General features: G+C 41.5%; 3 protein-coding genes across 8 annotated transcripts in view; 2 read left to right on the top strand and 1 right to left on the bottom strand.

Annotated features, from left to right (window-relative positions):
• The window catches only part of NMT2 (N-myristoyltransferase 2), a 51544-nt gene extending 50468 nt beyond the window's left edge, over positions 1–1076 (top strand). The window contains exon 12 of the mRNA XM_077808149.1: positions 118–1076. Coding sequence (XP_077664275.1) covers positions 118–138 — 21 coding nt within the window. The 3' untranslated portion in view covers positions 139–1076. The remainder of the gene's footprint in view (positions 1–117) is intronic.
• RPP38 (ribonuclease P/MRP subunit p38) overlaps positions 1–8793 on the bottom strand; it is a 32621-nt gene extending 23828 nt beyond the window's left edge. For 2 of the 6 annotated variants that reach the window (XR_013344924.1, XM_077808155.1), the window contains exons 1-4: positions 8603–8793; positions 7398–7480; positions 6490–6603; positions 4650–5397 (exon numbers count right to left, since the gene is read on the bottom strand). Coding sequence is in view for 5 of the 6 variants with exons in the window: in XM_077808155.1 (XP_077664281.1) it covers positions 4650–5364 (715 nt within the window). In the remaining variant the exon portion in view is untranslated. Of the gene's footprint in view, positions 1–327; positions 5398–6489; positions 6604–7397; positions 7481–8602 lie in introns of those variants that run through there. The other 4 variants (XM_077808151.1, XM_077808154.1, XM_077808152.1 and 1 more) reach the window with 4 other exon arrangements.
• Positions 8794–13119: 4326 nt separating this feature from the next.
• ACBD7 (acyl-CoA binding domain containing 7) overlaps positions 13120–22036 on the top strand; it is a 41720-nt gene continuing 32803 nt past the window's right edge. The window contains exons 1-3 of the mRNA XM_077808754.1: positions 13120–13146; positions 13352–13403; positions 13513–13538. Coding sequence (XP_077664880.1) covers positions 13120–13146; positions 13352–13403; positions 13513–13538 — 105 coding nt within the window. The remainder of the gene's footprint in view (positions 13147–13351; positions 13404–13512; positions 13539–22036) is intronic.

The following is a 22036-nucleotide window of genomic DNA, read 5'->3' as shown; positions in this document are numbered from 1 at the left end:
GACAAAACTTTTAAATATTTGTTTTAAATTGAACATCTAAGATTCATAATTAAGTTCAAAAAGCCAGTATTTGTTGCTATAGTTGCATTAACTAGTGCATTTTGCCCCTTCCTTTAGGTTGGTCTTGTATTACAATAAGGAGTACCCTTGTGTTTCTAGAACTCTGAAGTTGTCATTTGGATTGATTTAATCTACATAACCGTTCTTGGAACAGTATTGTTCAAGAGGAGAACAAGCACAACGTCGGTGAAATTGAAATAATCCATCAAACCTAAAATAATGAGGAAATCCATATCTGACCTTTTACACATTTTCAGATGGAATGGAAAAAGTTCATGAAACTTTTATTGTCCATAAAAAGAATAAAAGCACATTCATTTAATTTTCAAAGCTTAGCTCGCACCTTGATAAAAAGAAGGTATTTTTTCCACTCTGTAGAAAAGACTGTTTTGTACAAACTGAACTGCAGTGGTGGATTAGGGTACGAAAATCTTGCTATTATGTGAATGAACTGCTGCATTTCTATTTATTAAGTGGTGGTGTATGTTTGTCAGTGTAACAGAATGAAGGATCCAAACGGAGTATCTTTGCTTATAAAATTCACATGGATGTCATCATTTGGGGTAAAATAATGGAGTTATGATACATTTGTAGCTAATATGAAAGTCTTCGATGTTTTTGTAACTGGCGCAGTATGAAAATGTGCTGGTTTGACTAGTGCATTTGTTTCTCCATAAGCAACGCTGCCAAATCAATAAAAATACAGATTTGTACTTTGATCTTCAATAGATCAGTGGATTGATTCAGTAGTATTGCACTGTTCAGTGCAGATACCTATGTTGCCAGAATGATTATAAATTACTGTACTTAATTTACAGTTGTGGCACAAAACCTTAGTTTTTCCTCAGTAGATCAACATCAGCCTGTGTGTAAAACTAAGAATTTTGGTAATGCTATCAAAATATTTATAATTTTGAATGTTTTCAATGCTTCTGCAAAATTGCACATATTCCTTTGTTTACTTTGAAGTCTGTAATTCTAACGAAAAGTATCTTGTGTAAATAAGTATTCATAAATTGTTACTGGTAGTGTTTTTATCCTGAATTTTGAACAATAGGTTTCACTGTACATAGTGCCAGTAATCGAGAGAGATACATGCTTCTCCTTCTCCCCTGGAAAGACTATGTACTGGCCTTAACTTAAATGCAACAACCTGATTTTTATTTCCTCATGAATGCTCTGCAACCAGAAGCATTTGGTATACACTCCATAATGCCATACTCACAGCTTAAACTGTGATGGCAGTTCTTAAGAGTTTAGGTATGCTACAGTCACATGAGCAGCAAAATCTACAGTTCTAGCTGAAAGTGCCAAATACCAGTGAAGGTTACATGCTGTGCAGGTATTTTGGACATTACTTGAATATTTGGTGAAATATTTATGGATAAACTTGGCTTTAACACCCCCATAATTCTAAACGTGAGATCAAATTTTGCTCAACATTAGGAGCTGTCTGAAATTAGCCATGTAGATAGAGATATTTAGTTGTACCTCTTTATCACTGGACTTAACATGTCTTGTAAGGCAGCTCATTTCACAAAAGTCATTCTTTTATAATGGAAGGGGACTCTACCCCATATGTACAGGGCTAACAGGCTCTCAGGCTTTGTCTAAACTGTGATTTAAAGGTATATTGCTAGCTAAATGTGTTCTAACCCATACTAATACACAGTTACTCTAGTGTGCACAGTGCAGTCTGCTTCAATATGTGCTCAAGTTAAAGCACACTGCCCTTGTCTACATTAGACTTTGAAAGGCAGTACATTCCAACACCCCATAGTTAGCTTCCAATTATCTACAGTAGGATTTTATTGGCCACTTATGTTGTTAAAGCTAAAATAGTTTGTACCTTAGAGTCAGTGAGGGCCTATTGCTGGCCTGAAGAACACAAGGCTGTCTACACAGGCACATCCCGGAAAGTTGACAAATCAACTTAACCTTGCATTGATGTGCATAAGTTAAAGCCTATTAACCACTCACATAGATGCTCTCATGCAAGAATAAAGCAGCCTTAATCCGCTAGTTTAATTCTCTGCTAAAGATTGAGGATTAAACCAGTGGTTCCTGAACTTATTAATGTGAGCCACAAACTGCATTTTGTCTTTTTTGGACCTACCATTACCCTCAGCCCCAGCACTGCAACCCTATATCCCATCTAGGTCCAGAGGAGGTGGGGGGAGGGTTTGGAGAGTTGAGCTCACCCTGGACTCACCCCACAGTGGCAGTTCCTGTCCTGGGGGGATGGGGAGGAGGAGGGTTGGCCCCAGCTGTGAGCATTGCAATGTGGTGCATGAGGATGCAGCACCACTCAGGTTTGCATGCCCCCCAAGTTTGACAGAGGGATGGCCAGGCTAAATTTGAGTGAATGGGGTTGCAGTACCACTTTGGTAGGCAAGCAAATTTGAGTGGCACTGCATCGTGGCACACAGGGTTGCAATGCCACTCATGTTTGGCCCTTCTACTCCTCTATCATGATAGAGTAAATGCCACTCATGTTTGGCCCTTCTACTCCTCTATCATGATAGAGTAGCTGCACCAAACTTGAGTGCCACTGTAACCACAAGGATCAAGTTGCAACACCCAGCATGGGGAACTGGACCAAGTCCCACAGGACAAGAGCTGGGCAGGTTTTCCCTCCAACACCCCTACCATATTGGGGCCTCCCATCTGCACCAAACTGGGAAAAGTGTATATTAGCCTAAATCTGGGCTCAGCAATGGGTTATTCTGATCCTGGACACAGCAACCCACTGCTTGGGAAACACGGTCTTAAACTACAAGGCCATTTTATTCCTGAATGAGAACAGCTACTGGGGGAAGGGTGGTAATGTGCTTTAATATAGTCACCTTAACTTTCCTGAGTGACAAGCCCCAAGAACACACATAGCAAGGCTAAAAATTAGTATCTGCCTCTTTTTTTTTTTTTTTTCCCAGGCAGGAGCCTGTGGGCATTTTGCTATTAGAAGCCTCTGTTACATTTAAGCTTCCGATAGCCTCATTACAATGGAATCACTGCTTTTGACCTTTTTAATTTGTTCCCTTAACTTGTACATGAGTGCAGGGTGAAGCGGAATCCAGAATACAGGTAGCCTAGATAATCTTTGACCTGGAACATGGAAGTTTCTCCCCTATTTAAAAAAAAATAAACACAGGCTCACTTAAAGAAAGAGGTTTTTGCTAGCTTTCTTCCTGAAGGAGAGGAGTAGCTTTTGAGTAAAATGTGAGCTCTAAGTAAACTACTTTATTTTGTTGAGATTAGTTATACACTTTTTTTTATTGGAGTCTGAGCTGCTTCACTGTTCACTGCTTCTAAACATCCTTACACAATTTCCTGCAAAATATCTGGTGTGTGCACTTACTAATTTTACTGTTTACTGTGGCAGTTTCTTAAAGTGCATTTCCCTTCAAGAGTTAAGTATCATACCATTTTCAGCTACTTGGAATTATTACTTTAAGGTCAGGCTTGACAAAGCCCTGGCTGGGATGATTTAGTTGGGGATTGGTCCTGCTTTGAGCAGGGGGTTGGACTAGATGACCTCCTGAAGTCCCTTCCAAACCTGATATTCTATGATTGTATGATTACAATTCTTACCTGCCATTTTACATACAACAGTACATAAAATATATCTGAAGTTATTGGAAATAGTTTCTAAACTCTCCCTTTATGAAATAGTTTTGACACTTAACTTCGACTTTGTATTATGTGGATTGTGTGAGAGAATGTCACGGTTTGCATACAGCAGTCTTTTTTTAAAATGCATTTTTCCTGCAACAAAAGTATTTAATTATTCATGATGATGATCAAGACTAATGTTTTCCTTTAGCATATCAGAGACAAATATATCTGGAAACCAGTTTAGCTTGCATCTCTTGACCAAAACCAACCTTGTAGAGCAGAGTATTGACATTCAAAAACAGAGCCTGTGTGTGTGCCTACCAGTTACAGATGTTTGCTTGAAACATCTTATAGACGACCAGCTTTTAAAAAACAAAGTTTATACCAGCATGGACACTTGTTTGAATAAACTTTCAATTTTGATATTCATTTGTTTGAATAGTTACATTTAATTTTAGAGTTTTGTTCTAAGTATATTCATTCCCTAAAAACAAAAGAATTTGCTTGATGCTTTTCATTAATAGCAGGTGCACATTCTAGAACTATACCACATACTTTTAAGCCCAGGCTCTCTAAACACTAATTAAGCACCTCTTAGGAAAGTGACAGGTTTCAGAGTAACAGCCGTGTTAGTCTGTGGTTACACTTATGCACACTTTTATAGATTGCATGCTTTAATGTCAGAATAAAACAAATCTGAGTTCATCTTCTGTTGGTCAATTGACTTTACATGTGAAGCCATGACATTTAAAAGCATCTAACTTAGTTATATCGGGCAGTTTCCAATACTGCATAATAATCACTTTACTCCACTGTAAAGACCTGTACTAAACTAAGTTATTTTGAAGCAGCTTTTTTCTTTTTGGGGGGTTTCCGTATCTTATTTGGATTTGGAACAAGCTTTTTAATTCTGAGAGCTTGTAAAGTTACATTTGAAGAATCCGACTTATTGCTTTCAGTACATTTCCACTTACGGCTTTGGGAGAACTCCTCCACTGAGGTCTCCATAAGCTCAGTATCTTGAATTTCCAAAGGATCAGTATATGCCTCTGCCATAGGTTGCTCACTTCTATGGCGAATCCAGGGCACATCCAAGCTAGGTATCCGTGGAATTATAGCTTCTACTACTTCAGTAAAAGTATCAGAATTCTTTTTAAAACCCAGTGCTAGAACAGATGTTAAGCCAAGCATAGGTGCTATGCTTTCACTAAGACGTGGAACCTGGCCAGCTGGGACTGCTCGACTGGCACTGAGCTGAATAAGGTGCATGGTGATCATAGTAGGTTTTGCAGATTTACACACCAGCACTAGAAGTAGTTCATTTTTTTCCAAAGATCTAGTAACCTCATTAATTCCAATAGCAAGCTGATTCCTGATGTTTAAGTCAGTCCATCCTTGTTCTTGTTGAATATGGTCTGTTTCCTTCTCCTGTGGAAGTACACTACAATCACTAGCATCACATTTTTCTTTAATTTGCCTTTTTGCAATAGAACGCTTTTTCCTCCTTCGAGTCTCAATCTTTTTAAGTCCAATATGTTTAATCCTTTCTTCCAAGGTCTGGAGTATAAAGTGCATATCATCTCCTTCTAGGGTATTCCACTTGATATCATATGGGTTATTTAAAGATGTTTTTACAGTAATTTTCCTTGCTTTACGGACTGATCCACCTCTGGCCTGAGTAACTGACATCTTGATGCTTTTCTCTGTGTTTTGACACTTCAGCTATGAATAAGAGAAAAGAGGAAACTACTAGTTAATATTTTAAAGATACCCAAAGTGAACAGTCTTTAAAAAGCACCTCTCTTGGGCGTGCAAGTCAAACTCTTTCTATTGCAACAGATCTGTGTTTCTCAGTACTTTTCCTAATGTTTTAAGAGATTTAGAGCCTGTTTCACACCAGCGCAGTACCACTTTTAAAAAAATCTTTACAAAAAGTACATTCAGGAATCACAATGAAATTAATAGGCAGCAGCTTTAAAACAAAAGGAAGTACTTCTTCCACAACACAGAGTCAACCTGTGAACTCACTGCCAGGGGATGCTGTGAAGATCAAAATCATAACTGGGCTCAAAAAAAGAACAAGATCGTCAGGGATGCAACTCCATGCTTTAAGTGTTCCTAGTCTCTGATTGCCAGAAGCTGTTCTATTCATTGCCTCTGAAGCACCTGGCATTGGCTGCTGTCGGAAGACAGGATACTGGACTAGATGGATTAGTCTGACCCAGTGTGGCTGTTCTTATGTAGTATCAGACTTCAGTAATTACTTGGCACCGTAGCACCTGCTCCATTCATTAATGAAAAAGCAACAAGTCAAGACTTGTGCCAAAAGTGATGCATCTGAAACTGCACAGAAGCTGCTAGAGGCTCTACAGATTGAAAAACTAAGTCAAAGCAAACTGCTGAAGTTGTAAGAAACAAATACATTTAATTTTTACTGCTGCACATCTCTATTTTGGAAACACTATCAAGAGAACAATGCTCTGAACCTATAGTATCTCAACTGTAGCAAACTATTTTATATTCTTGAATTCATGAAGTATCTTTACTTTGATTAGCAGTCCTCAATCTTTCCCCTTTTGTGATGTAATTCACATTAGCAGGTGTTCTTGTTTATTGGCGTTTAGAAGATATAATTTTTTAAAACTAATTAATTTGTAAGATGTCTCATAAAAGGAGCAACCTAAAGGCTGAAGCAACTACAAAACAGAAAGGCAAGTATATGCTACTGCTGGACAGGCTGAATGTGTTTCCCAAGGGCACAGCCTAAGACGAGAAATGACAGCCTATGATGGAGTGGGGCAAAATGAGAATTACCTTTTGGATTTTCTTCCTCTGAAGACTTTGAATGAGGGACCTTATGGCATATGCATACCCTTCATACTGGACAGAGACCAAGAAAGAAGACAGCAGCAGTGTAGTACACAAAAACTAGTAGGACAGAAAAGAGAGATTAGCCAGGCTCAGATCTCATTGTGTGGAAGGGGTTTTGCTCCATGAGATTTGATTTCTCTTCTCTCCTTCCCAAATAATCAGATTAAGGGAGAGGGATAGTAAAAGTAAATTTCCTATGGGTTCTCTACATTGTGTGTACTTTGTACCACAATTTTATGTAATACAGGTGCATTGTTTTTGTTCAGGTCTCATTTAATATTGGGCCCATGGTCCTAAGATCATCCTAGATGTTATAAAGATGAATATTTTAAAACCGAGTACATAAATGGGGCTTAAAAATACACTTGTGAGCGGGAAGCCTTTCCTGGGGAATGTGCGGGTTATGGCTTCAATTTTTGTAGAATTGTTTAAAATAAGGTTTCAGCCCTTATGCATGCAAATGTAATATCACAAACATGAACCACATATAACATGTGCTGAAAGACACCTTCAACACTTCTGCTGTTAGGTAAAGCTATAAGCAACAGCAGTAGAGTGAAATTAGCAAGTATCTAGTTAGTTTTGCAAGATCTTTCTAAGAAACTTGTTGACAACAGTGACGCTGTGAGTAATGATGCATTTTCACGTTTGCTGCCCTGGAAAGATCTGAGCAGAAGAGGCAGGCACTGAAATTATTCACTGGATAAGGTGATCAAAAAAAGGAAGATAGGATGACTGCCATAGCTAAAGGAGGAATATAGTGGTAATCACCAGGAGTAACAGACTAGGATTATATCCCTGGACTAATCTGGTGGAGACCCTCACGTATCACCTATAGCTTTTATATTTACCTCTGACTAGTAGGTTTAGTTGTCCAAACAGTAGATGTTCTGGTAAATATCTGAAGCCCTGTAGATACCTCAGAACATCAAACCTAAGAAATAATGGTAAACTGTGATTATGGGCAAAATATCAACTTTTAGCCTTGCTTATCTGCTCCCCATTGGACTAATGTTTAAAACCTGCCACTTCTCTATTCAGAAACTAAGAACAACATCCAACTCCAGTGACAGACCTGGAACCATGCAGCAGGTGGCCAACCCCAACTCATCTTAACTTATCCCCACCTGACCCAGAACCTCCCCTCCCCCCGGCCACCTCCTGAGCAGCAATCCCTCTCCCCCAAACTCCCGCCCCCACCTGACCCAGAACCCCCCCTCCCCCCGGCCACCTCCTGAGCAGCAATCCCTCTCCCCCAAACTCCCGCCACCACCTGACCCAGAACCCCCCCTCCCCCCGGCCACCTCCTGAGCAGCAATCCCTCTCCCCCAAACTCCCGCCACCACCTGACCCAGAATGCCCCCTCCCCCCGGCCACCTTCTGAGCCGCAATCCCTCTCCCCCAAACTCCCGCCACCACCTGACCCAGAATGCCCCCTCCCCCCGACCACCTTCTGAGCCGCAATCCCTCTCCCTCAAACTCCCGCCCCCACCTGACCCAGAACCCTCCCTCCCCCCAGCCACCTTCGGAGCCGCAATCCCTCTCCCCCAAACTCCCGCCACCACCTGACCCAGAATGCCCCCTCCCCCCGACCACCTTCTGAGCCGCAATCCCTCTCCCCCAAACTCCCACCCCCACCTGACCCAGAACCCCCCCCCCCGGCCACCTCCTGAGCCGCAATCCCTCTCCTCCAAACTCCCGCCCCCACCTGACCCAGAATCCCCCCTCCCCCCGGCCACCTTCTGAGCCGCAATCCCTCTCCCCCAAACTCCCGCCCCCACCTGACCCAGAACCCCCCCTCCCCCCGGCCACCTTCTGAGCCGCAATCCCTCTCCCCCAAACTCCCGCCCCCACCTGACCCAGAACCCCCCTCGCCCCGGCCACCTCCTGAGCCGCAATCCCTCTCCCCCAAACTCCCGCCCCCACCTGACCCAGAACCTCCCAAGCCCCCTCTAGCCCGCAGAGGGGCGGGAACCCTTTCCCCCCCCCCCCCCCGTCATGACCCAGAACTGCACCCCAACTCCTCCTCCCGCCTCGCACCGGGCCCTCTCCTCACCCTCGGACCAAACCGCCGGCCCCAGTCACGTGCCTCAACCGCTGCCTGATCCAGCCTCCGAGGGCCCCGCCGCCTCTGGCTGACGCCGCGCCGCGGGCAGGCCGGGCCTCTCGGCAGGGACAACGCCACGAGACTCACCCCCTCCCACCAGGCCACGGCGCGCCCGGCTGCCGGCGCTGAGAGGCTCGCAGGCCGCGGTGCGCCCGCAACGTGCCGCCGGGGGGCGCTGCAAGAGCGGCCGCGCCGCGTGCGCCGGAACCCAGCCGGACCCCGGTAGGCCTCGCCCTCTCGCTCCGCTTTTCGGCGCGTCTCAAGCGCGTGTCACGTCTTCCGGGCCCGGGGTACCTGTGGCAGCCTCCGGGCCCGGAGTAGCGACGTCTGAGGGGCGGGGGTGTCACGATTTGCTGCCCCTGGACCTTTCGCATCTTCTGCTCCAGGTCTTCCAGGGGCTAGCGGTTTGCCGGTGAGGCTGTGCTGTGAGCCCTCTGCTTTTTGATAGCTCGTGGTGTACGCTGTATGCCCCTGGGCACCAATAGAGAGAGGTATTTTTAAACATTTCAAAAACTTTATTATTTTAAGCTGGTGTATGAACAGAAACAGTTTGCTTTTTGTTCCAAGGTGTTTTCAAAAACAAGCATCTAAACGTATGTATAGGTACAGAGTTATGAACCCCTTTTTGTCTGTACCGAAATGGACAGTAAAATTTAACGTCTCGATTACTCATTTATATTCCAGCTGTGTTATTCCAGGAAAAACAAAAATATTTTTGAAAACCATAACACAATGTAAATTTTTTGTAAACTATGCACACTTTTTGCACTTATGCTTTCTCCTCATCAGTTATTTTTTCTTCATTTATCCCATCTGGAATGCAGGGAATATGTGCCCTCCTCTTACAAGTAACAGATGAGAAAATGAAAACACAGAATTAATAATGCTACACATAATTTTTATTCACTGATAACATGCTATTCCTTCCACATTAAGCATTACCTAAGATTTGACTATCAGCATTGGTGAAAATGTTTACTGCTGTGGAATTATTACAAGAATCCTGATCCTTAGGCAGGTTATTGCATTGGATCGGTATTCAGCTGGCTAGATGTTGGGCTGTGACTTCTGTTCTTTTTACTACACACAAGCATATTCTGCTTGCTTATCTGCTCCAACATATGGTGTGTGGTTCTGATACAATTCTGTGTTTCATGCCGTCCTGCAATCTTCACTTTTTTGCACAAGTGACGAAGTTGCAGTATATGCAGTACTCTTCCGCGCTCTCTGAAAAATCAATATAATGTACTCAAATGAGGATTACGTTATGACCAAATCTCTAAACAGAAATCTTGATTTATTACTGTCAATTATTTCAGTTCAGTTACTGGTTTGTAAATGTTTTTTCTTTCTGTGGGTCATATTTTAAATTATACTGGGTACTGTAGACTATGTTTCTCAAACTTTTACTTTACTACTGCTGGATATAAAGATATCTAATTTCATCTCATTGCGTTATTAATAGCACCCATTCACCCCACTCACATATTTTTTATACTTAAAGACGTTATTCATACAGAAAGAAAAGGAGTACTTGTGGCACCTTAGAGACTAACCAATTTATTTGAGCATGAGCTTTCGTGAGCTACAGCTCACTTCATCGGACGCATACCGTGGAAACTGCAGAACCAAACCTGTGACATACCCCTCTGTAGGGGTATTAAGATAACTATCTATGATTTGTTATGTGGCATAATTCCACTCTTCCTGTTATCTTCACGTATACCTAATGAACCCATAGTATATGGGACAAAGTCATAGCGTCTTGTGTGGTTTCCACAGTACTGATGTCTTTATACTGCAAATATGTTTCTGCAAACTGCTCTTCAGAAAACACATCATAATTACACATAAGTAACAAACGATAATGACAATTTGGTATTCAGTACCTTTAAGATGAGTGGTCTGCAATTGTGGCCATCAGTTTGTCTCTTATGTTCAACAATTTTAGTTCTCCAACACTTTGCGGATTTTCCAGTTACTCGGGAGATGAAGGATATGAAATTTGTAAGGAGTACAGTAGCTGATTGTATAAATGGGTTTTTGCTTTTTCTTACAGTTTCTGAGCATGTTTAGTAATCCTTTCCTTCTCTATTTAATTAATGGTTGCAACGACTTAGTGCTCATATATATACACTTGGTTTGATATTATTGTCTCATTCTTCTGCTAGATATCACCTGATTTGCTGTCCTGTGTTGCTAATAACACCTTCTCACTCATGCTACATCTTGCTGTTTTGTGTCCACATTCTATGAAGTACTTAGCCATGCTCAAATCACACAAGTTCACTCAATGTCCATTAGTAAGTATAGTCAGTACAAGTACATGCTGTTTCCATTTTTCTTGGTAGCAATCAGGAATGTATTTGCCTCATTATTGTTACATCTATTGAATATAGTTTCACAGTAACACTACATGTAAACTGGAAAAATAAGTATCTAAAAAATCACCTCCAGTTCCTCAGGAATTTTCTTTCATATGTCATCTCACAACACAAGGGTCAATTATTAACAATTCTTTTGTATCCATCAATGCTATCTGCAAGAGTAAATATATATACAAATATTATTGGTAATATGATGATTTCAACAATTTTATATGATTTCTCAAAACATTCCATTAATTTGTAATGTCTCACTAACACAAGAGAAAAGCATATTGTGAATTCCTTGATCAAATCACTAGACTATATTCTTCAAATTTAAATTAACAACATAATAGTCTTCACACTAGCATTTTATTTTTTAAAACCCAGTCCTCAAAATGTCAAGAGTTAAAATTCCATTTCCCTTTCTGTGCATTGAACTTACTGAAAACCCACAATACAGGAAATTATATCACTGCTACACAGCTGTGTTTGAAACTGTTATGTAATGCCACATTTAGTGCCCACAATCCCAAAGTACAATTGAAAACATCTTACCACAATAGCCCAATGACCTGGTACATTGTAAGGAAGCAATAATATATCACATTGCAGAAATCTACACTGTGTTCATCAGGAAAAAAATGTAGAAATGCAGTTATAGTTGCCAGTGAAGCAAACTATGCAACACAGATTATACCGTATTTCGCAATGTCATTACATGATAAATATTATTCCTTTCCCACCGAACATAGCATTGTATTTGCTGTTTCACACTGTGTTTAACTGACTGAATGAAAATGTGCTTTGCCCATGTTGGGTATGAAAGCTTGTTAGCATTTACCTTCTTCACTTTCGTTTGTGTTGCTCTGTCTGCCAGAATGACAGTGGAAACTGCCGACAAGACCGCTTGTACGTGTTCACAGTCAAGCAAGTTTTTAATGGATTAATCATTCTGGCACATAAAAAACACAATGCACTTCATATATACATACATAAAAGGGATCCTTAGTGTTACAAATAAGATCTGTAAGATGGATTACACACCTTTATGTTTTTTTAAGAGTTCATGTGCTCTGTCTTTCTTGCTTTAAAAACTGACTAACCTGTGCACATACTTGTGTTTAAGTCATGGCCCCACTGAGCTATATAGCAAAACTAATGTGGCCCTCAACATGTCAAGGATTGTGTCAGTTATACACCTCAAAATATGTTTCAATACATGTTTGGCAGCAGCAAATACAGTGATATGTTGCAATTACAGGTTTATATTGACATTTCAAGGCTATTCGGACTTCAATATGTTGTACCACATATTCATCGGATGGTTTACTTACTGATATAATTGATACTTTCATGTACCATCATAATAAGTGCCCTATCTTTCCACCTGCTTTCTTGACCACACAGCTCAAATACTCATCAATAACCTACAACACATGATGAAAGAATGGGTACAATTTAAATAATATTTGATGAATCAATCCAGTCACCATCCATGTTTACTGCTACTTAAATGCACCTCATCACTCAGCCATCCTCTTGGTTTTAGGCGACAAAATAAAGAGCCATACAATTCGATTTTTCTCACTTTAGCCTCCAGTCTCTTTTTGTGCTTGGGAGTCATTGCAAATTTGACTAGAAAAAAAAGTAACACATATTACATGCATGGTAATACAGTTTCCTTTTTCTCTGTTTTACTGTTGTGAATGCTGCCACTTTTTACATGAAACCTTTAACATTTCAAAAATGGAAGTATGTTAACAAACTGTTTTGTTTTGTTTTTTTGAAACAAGGTGTGATAAGCACTTACCTTTCGGAAACCATTCTTTGTTTTCCCCATCCTCCATAAGCATGTCATCAACATCACTTGGATCGTTGCTTTCAACTTCTTCTTCTATGCACTCCTCTTCTTCCATTGCTGTGAGCTCCATGTTTATCACTGTGCTCTCATGAGACTTGTGAGATACATCACCACCCATTTTTCCAATCTCTTCTGAGGGTGGTTTTTTTTCAGTGTCACCCACAGCAATTTCCATTTCAATGTTTTACTCTGATCTGCTTTCAGTACCTAATGTTGATGGCACTGAGGGAAACGTGATGATGAAATCAAATGTTGCACTTAAGGTATTACCAGTTACTTTCCAAGCCATTGATTAATTATAAGGCATAAGCATATCAAAGTTATCTGTATACTGTAAGGGTCAGAATGTCTTGAGTACAAGGGGGGGAATTTCAGTGTATGGTTAGAACTAGATGTTGATTTTTTTTTTAAACAAAAGTAGAAATCATTGCTCAGTGAACATATAGTGATTGTTGTTGCTGTTCGCAGGATACCCTGGATAACCTACTTGAGAAACGAAGCAAAATTATAGGGGTTTTTGGTAACATTTATAATTTATACTCATTTCTCATATAACTGACAAATTTGTTTGTTGCACCACCTACATAGGTAGCGAAGGAGATTTTTCTGGAAAATTTGAATAAAACCAGTGATCCTAATCCCGGTCCCATTGAAGGTAAGGTTAACACTCCAGTGTTGGGACATTCGGACCATCATTTATATACTGAAGATTCCAGTGTAATGTATCTGTATTATATGAAAAAAAAATATTCCTTGCCTTCCAAAGAAAAGTTGACATCAAATCAATGCAGGTTCAGTCTGCCTGCTTTATTCATTCCTTCGGGATATGTGTTACTCTTCATATATGGAAAAACATTTTGCAATTTTTTCCTCAAAAGATTTCCCTGAGTATTGTTCACAGAAAAAAACAGTTATGTAAGTGCAAACATGTAGTTTCAATAATATATATTATATTAATATATAATAATCACATTTCAGTTAGTAGCTGTGACATATACATTGCAGACATATAAACAGGGTAAGCCAAAATCAACAAGAGGTTCATCAATGGCTATTAGCCAGGATGGGCAGGAATGGTGTCCCTAACCTCTGTTTGCCAGAAGCTGGGATTGGGTGACAGGACATGGATCACTTGATGATAACCTGTCTGTTCATTCTCTTTGGGGCACCGGCCCTTGGCCACTGTCAAAGGACAGGATACTGGGCTTGATGGACCTTTGGTCTGACCCAGTATGGCTGTTCTTATATTCTTATGTTCTATTCATAGGCCAATCACAAGAGAGACATAAGTAAATTGGAGCTATGTGCATAATTTTGATGTATTTGCGGTTTACAAAATCTGGCTGTAGTAGATCGATGCAGATCAAATGTCGTTTGAGATAATCACCTAGAAGATCAAAACCCACCAGCAGGGGTGCTTGAAGATGTTGTGTTCAGAAAACAACAGAACAAATATGGAAACCCTCTCCTTACCTGCCATAATGATTTGTAGTAAAGTTAATTTTTTGCCTAGTACAGCGCTTTTGGAGAAAATAGTTTTCTACAATTCTGAAGAATCTGAAATAAAGAAACCTTATAATGTACACATTTCAGTATCACCATGATCATAGGCATGTTACCAGATTTACCTGTTACTTTGGGGTATGCTCACTTGTTAGGGTTACTGTTCTGAGGGGCAGGGTGCTGTAATTCTATCAATGAACTGCTTGTGTCACTTGTGTTTTCATACGGAGCTCTGCTTCTCCCTTCTGCAAGTTCCCTCTCAATGGAGCTATCCTGTAGGACGTAGGTGCCCCAGGGTTGGGTTCCTCCAGCCCCGGAATCAGATGAACACACACACACACACGCACACGTTGACGGAGCGCGTCTGAATGGACAGGTCAATCAGCACTCCCAAGCTGACCCCTTATAGGTCCCTGGACTCAGCAGGCTGAGTCGAACCGCACTTCCAAGCTGCCACCCTCCTATGCCACAGGTTCAGCACATCCCTATCCCCACTTTCATGTTACAATTGTTCTGGTAGTAACCCACTTGACGAGCAAACCCCACAGGATTTTTGGGCGCTACTGGGATCTTTAGCTTAGGTAAGAGGAGCCAAAAACACAAAAAAGAGAGGGAGGGAGGGAGGCAACCAGCCTAACCATAAAAGTTATTTATTGCCAGGTAATAACAAACAGTTACAATATTAAATCTAGCTTAAATTTGGTTACAAAAGTCAGGTTTAGAAAACTATACCCGATCACACAAGTCAGAGTTAAAAAGTTTATACCTAGAGTAGGGGGAAAAAAAACAGAGAGAGAGAGAGAGTTGGCTTCTCACCACTCTGAGAAGCTTGAGCCAGTCGGGTTTCCCAGGTGGTGGTGGAAGCTGAGGGTCTGGAATGCTGGAGACAGGCAGAGCCCCCAACGCAGTCAGGAGAAGATGAAGTCCCAATGGAACTGATACCGGGGGGGGGGGCATTTCCAGCAGTTGACAAGAAAGTCTGAGGAACAATGGGGGCGGGGGTGGGAATAAACAGACTGAACTTCTACATAGAGTGCTTCCACCGATGTGCACGGGCTGAAATTCTGGAAAAGTAGCATCACTTGCCCCATAACCTCAGCCTTGCAGAACACAATGCCATCCACAGCCTCAGAAACAACTCTGACATCATAATCAAAAAGGCTGACAAAGGAGGTGCTGTCATCACCATGAATAGGTTGGAATATGAACAAGAGGCTGCAAGGCAGTTCTCCAACACCACTTTCTACAAGCCATTACCCTCTGATCCCACTGAGGGTTATCTACAGAAGCTAAACCATTTGCTCAAGAAACTCCCTGAAAAAGCACAAGAACAAATCTGCACAGACACACCCCTGGAACTCCGACCAGGGGTATTCTATCTGCTACCTGGAAATCCTGGGTGCCCCATCATCTCAGGCATTGGCACCCTGACAGCAGGATTGTCTGGCTATGTAGTCTCCCTCCTCAGGCCCTACGCTACCAGCACTCCCAGCTATCTTCGAGACACCACTGACTTCCTGAGGAAACTACAATCCATCGGTGATCTTCCTGAAAACACCATCCTAGCCACTATGGATGCAGAAGCCCTCTACGCCAACATTCCACACAAAGATGGACTACAAGCCGTCAGGAACAGTATCCCCATTAATGTCACGACAAACCTGGTGGCTGAACTTTGTGACTTTGTCCTCACCCATAACTATTTCACATTTGGGGACAATGTATACCTTCAAATCAGTGGCACTGCTATGGGTCCCCGCATGGCTCCACAGTATGCCAACATTTTTATGGCTGACTTAGAACAATGCTTCCTCAGCTCTCATCCCCTCATGCCCCTACTCTACTTGCGCTACATTGATGACATCTTCATCATCTGGACCCATGGAAAAGAAGCCCTTGAGGAATTCCACCATGATTTCAACAATTTCCATCCCACCATCAACCTCAGCCTGGATCAGTTCACACAAGAGATCCACTTCCTGGACACTACGGTGCTAATATGCGATGGTCACATAAACACAACCCTATATCGGAAACCTACTGACTGCTATGCCTAACTACATGTCTCCAGCTTTCATCCAGACCACACCACACGATCCATTGTCTACAGCCAAGCTCTACAATACAACCGCATTTGCTCCAACCCCTCAGACAGAGACAAACACCTACAAGATCTCTATCAAGCGTTCTTACAACTACAGTACCCACCTGCTGAAGTGAAGAAACAGATTGACAGAGCCAGAAGAGTACCCAGAAGTTACCTACTACAGGACAGGCCCAACAAAGAAAATAACAGAACGCCACTAGCCATCACCTTCAGCCCCCAACTAAAAGCTCTCCAACGCATCATCAAGGATCTACAACCTATCCTGAAGGACGACCCATCACTCTCACAGATCTTGGGAGACAGGTCCTTGCTTACAGACACCCCCCCCAACATGAAGCAAATACACACCAGCAACCACACAACAGAACCACTAACCCAGGAACCTATCCTTGCAACAAAGCCCATTGCCAACTGTGTCCACATATCTATTCAGGAGACACCATCATAGGGCCTAATCACATCAGCCACACTATCAGAGGCTCCAGAGTAACAGCTGTGTTCGTCTGTATTTGCAAAAAGAAAAGGAGTACTTGTGGCACCTTAGAGACTAACAAACAAATTTATTCGAGCATAAGCTTTCATGAGCATCTGATGAAGTGAGCTGTAGCTCACGAAAGCTTATGCTCGAATAAATTTGTTTGTTAGTCTCTAAGGTGCCACAAGTACTCCTTTTCTTTTATCAGAGGCTCGTTCACCTGCACATCTACCAATGTGATATATGCCCTCATGTGCCAGCAATGCCCCTCTGCCATGTACATTGGCCAAACTGGACAGTTTCTACATAAAAGAATAAATGGTCACAAATCAGACGTCAAGAATTATAACATTCAAAAACCAGTCGGAGAACACTTCAATCTCTTTGGTCACTCGATTACAGACCTAAAAGTGGCAATTCTTCAACAAAAAACTTCAAAAACAGACTCCAATGAGAGACTGCTGAATTGGAATTAATTTGCAAACTGGATACAATTAACTTAGGCTTAAATAAAGACTGGGAGTGGATGGGTCATTACACAAAGTAAAACTATTTCCCCATGTTTATTCCCCCCCCCCCCCCGTGCTGTTCCTCAGATGTTCTTATCAACTGCTGGAAATGGCCCACCTTGATTATCACTACAAAAGCATTTCTTCCCCCTCCTCCCCTCCACCCCCCCCCCCCGCTCTCCTGCTGGTAATAGCTCACCTTACCTGATCACTCTCATTACAGTGTGTATGTAAACACCCATTGTTTCATGTTCTCTGTGTATATAAATCTCCCCACTGTATTTTCCACTGAATGCATCCAATGAAGTGAGCTGTAGCTCACGAAAGCTTATGCTCAGATAAATTTGTTAGTCTCTAAGGTGCCACTAGTAGAATCATAGAATCATAGACTCCTTTTCTTTTTGCGGATACAGACTAACACGGCTGCTACTCTGAAACCAATCATGTTACAGTGTCCACCCTCCATAAGCTTCATTCTGGACTGGGTGACTTGCTTCCATTGCCTGGCAAATTCTAAATGCTTTGTCAAGGGTTAATTCTGGATCTTCCATTAGTCTTGCTCTGAGTATTTTGTTCCAGATTCCATTAATCTGGTTTCTTATTAGAGACTCTTAGCCCCCCTAATATCTCAAGATTGGCTCTCCAGCTTCAGATCAGTCAGAAACTTATACCTTCCTTTTGTACCCTGGAATTATAAACATCTTTCATGTGTCTCATTCTCATGTATAGTGCAGTATTCTTCACATTTCTGTACTACAGTTTTATAGTTAGAGGCTCTGCCTGAGTTAACTGAAAACTATTAAAGGACTTCAGGTGCTTCAGAACCAGCCACTGTCAAAAACAAGGCAACCTGCTAAATGTTTCTATTTTGCTCACACCCATTACTTATAGATACAGAGTGAAGCAGTCTCTAAACTTCCTCCAATTGTCTTCCACATTCCCAGAGAGTTTCACCTCTGGTGGAGCTTTCAACTGTTCCATTCTTCCACTCAGGGTATTTTCTTAATTTCGTTTTACTCTTTGTACCATGCAGTGTTCAGTGATCAGTCAGCATTGAAGGTGCTTGCAGGAGATCTGGTTTATTCAGTTCTCAGTGTTATTAGATGTTCGGTGTGTGTGTGTGCTACCCCAGCTCTGCGCAGGCAGCCAGCACAACACACCTCGAGCAAACCGCCCAATGATCACAAGATCCGTTAAAGTACGAAGGCACCAGACCAGGTTTATTGTCGACAAAGCACGGTAATAGCACCTGACAGATTCTACGAGGATACTAAGACATGTATGCCCGTGACAATGGACGCAGCTCAGTGAATGGTGGGACTTTCCATTCCCCCCTCAGCTGGACAAAGATACTCCCTCTGAGATGCATCTTTATACCGATACAAACAAGTTACCCACTGTCTCTGACAGTGGCTAGTTATTACCCATCACCTTGTACACGTTGTTCAATTAAATCATCTTTATTGCGTACTTTTATCCTAACCTTATCTTTTAGGAGGGGTCAGTATGTTGTGATTATCTTTGGTGAATGTTTTTGTACCATTCTTGATATCGGGATGTTCTGGAACCACTTGATATCTGGATGTGTTTGCGTGAGTACTCTCTGCTTAGCACTTCTTAGGAATGTGTATTTCTGCAATATCAGCCCTGTTCTTGCCAGATTCTGGGAGCAGGTCCTGCCTCATACCAGACCTCTGATAAAAGGGCTTAAGTCTCAGGCTTTCTTCCTTCTACATTCCCCCCCCCCCCTTTTTGTCTTTTTATGGGGAGGATGTTTACCCACCGTCCTGGAAAAGCATAATGCATGGACTGAAGATTGTCCAGTGAGCTAAACACTGTTGTGTGCCACCTTACTTTTCCATCCACACATTCATGCCCCATTTGTCCCTTAGTTTGCACAGAGCATTCAAGTATACAGATGCTCAACAGCCCTTACAAACTGTATAAGTACAAACATTTGCTTTTAAAACATAAATAAGCATTTGATTATTCCTTATAGTGAGTATTCATTACTGTGGCAGTGTTGCTAGCTAGTTCCATTCCTTTCTGAACCCAGTGTTGTAATTTGGCTTTTTTTTTTAAATTTGATGTTGCATGTAGCAACACATTCCCATTAGTGCAATTACTGTTATGGCTTGTATTCCCATTAGTATTACACTAAGTGTTTGGGTGTAGAGTAACATTCTCTGGGATTGGCCACCAAGGTGTTTTTAGCTCTCTTTGCACACTTTCTGCTTCTTTATTTGTTGTTCGATAAAATGAGCTGTGGGTATTAAGACTTTCTTAGTTTTCGCCACCAGCTTATGTATGTTCAATTGTAATTTCTCCACTGGGGGAAACAATTCAATCAAAATAAATCTTGTAGGTTGCCAGGAAGAGTAATAATTTCAGCGGCAGTGCTGACACTACTTGTTGGCCAAAAGACATGGGTGTGACTGTGCCTCCCGTAAGGCTTTATGGAAATATGCTTATGAATATATGACATAACTGGAATATGTTCTATGCTACATATGCCATGTAACATATCTATGTAAAGGTTATGATCTACTGAATTTATTCATCCTATTTGTATGCATATATCATTTTTGTATTCAAAATTATGAATATTGGCATGTACTGGCTTGATTTCTAAATAACCTTAGTAGAGCATTTGGTCAGTTCCTGGAGAAAGGAATTCGCGAAGTTAAGTGCCCAATCAAGAAGCACTTAAGGAACAATGCATCTTGGAATGCTCCAATTCACATAAGAAATATTCCTGGAGACAGTCAGGATACCATGTGGGCAATGGCTTCTGCCTGTAAAAACTGTGAGTCATGCATGGACATGTGACTTGCCCAGGGGACTCCAGAACTCCATCTTGGAGCTGGACTTTGCATAGGCGAGAGGAGGGGGTCTCCACCCACAAGAGAAAGTCTATTTAAGCTCATGGGAGACCCCTCCATTTTGTCGTCAGCTGGCTAAGGAGGTAGCCTTTCCACCCCCAGGGATACCTGAAAGAAACTGGAACAAAAGACAGTAACTACAGGGGGTGTGAGTGATTGCTGGACCCAGACTAGAAGGAGATTAGTCTGTAAAAGGAAGCTTACTGGAACTGGTGAGGTTTTGTCTGTATTCAGTGTTATTAGACATAGACTTGCGGTTTTATTTTATTTTGCTTGGTAATTCACTTTGTTCTGTCTGATACTACTTGGAACCACTTAAATCCTATTTTCTGTATTTAATAAAATCACTTTTAACTTATTAATTAACCCAGAGTATGTATTAATATTTGGGGGGTGCAAACAGCTGTGCATATCTCTGTATTAGTGTTACAGAGGGCGAACAATTTATCAGTTTACCCTGTATAACCTTTATACAGTACTTCTGTAAGCTGCTTTCAGTTAAGCCTACAGCTGTTAGGGGATGTGGTTCAGACCTGGGTCTGGGTTTGCAGCAGGCTAGCGGGTCTGGCTCAAACCAGTCAGCACTGAAGTCCTAAGCTGACAAGGCGGGAAAGCAAGAGCAGAAGTACTCTTGGCACATCAGGTGGCAGCTCCCAGGGGGGTTCTGTGATCCAGCATATCACAATGGGTTTCAATTTGGACTGTGCTAGTGACTTGCACACAAAATCCTACATTGATTCCAGGACAAATGTTTCCATGTGCAGAAAAATTGGAATATCTCAGAGCACATGCTACATCATTGACTAATTTTTTTTATACCAGTTTGGCCCAGCCTCTTTTTGTGTTGTTGCTATCAGTTGTAGCTTATCATTCACACAGCCACCATTCATTATGTTTTGTACAACAAGGCTGATTAACTTTTAAGCCAGTTTCAGTTATTAGGTGCACAGTAGGATAGTGCTGTAAATAAGTATCATTTACCAAAGTTCCCACATAGCTGGCATAGTACACTTCGACTGGATTTTGCATCCACCTTGGGATGGCCATTATGATATGAAGGCTTTTTACTGTAGTTATGATGCAAACTTCAAACCTTATCAAATTTAGCAAATTGTAAAAACACTGGCGCAATATTATTTACTCCTTGCTCCTGTATTTGTTTTAAGTGGCTGTGCGGTCCAGTATTCGTGGCCAATCTTGTAACTTTAATTGTAATAAGCTTTGCTTGATGATTTCAGTTACTCTATCACAATAGGCCACACAGGCAACTGTCAGTGAAACATAATTTTCTTATGCTGTTAATAATTGACAGGATAGTACAATTTAGGTGACTGAACCCTAGAGCAATTGAATGTATGTCATCAATGGTAATTGCATGTTGATTTTGCAATAGGCTGCTAATGCCTTCTCCTGTTCTGACTGCCTTGCCTATTCCATTAATGATGCTGTTTATTTTTAGATTGAGATTTTTGATATCTGCTGAATTCCAGATGGACATGCCAAGGCCTGAGCCTCCCAATACAGTTCCCATAAGACCTCTTTTTTTCTTTTTCTTTTCTGTCTTTGCTGTTTTAGTAGGGGATTTTGAAAACCCTCCCAAAAATGCAATTGCATTTCAATTTCTGAATTGAACCAGTCTTTGTATTGTTGGGGGCATTGTATTGGCAGGGTTATACT

Source organism: Eretmochelys imbricata, chromosome 2 (genome assembly GCF_965152235.1).
Source record: "Eretmochelys imbricata isolate rEreImb1 chromosome 2, rEreImb1.hap1, whole genome shotgun sequence".
Taxonomy (NCBI): domain Eukaryota; kingdom Metazoa; phylum Chordata; order Testudines; family Cheloniidae; genus Eretmochelys; species Eretmochelys imbricata.
This window is presented reverse-complemented; position numbering and strand designations above follow the sequence as displayed.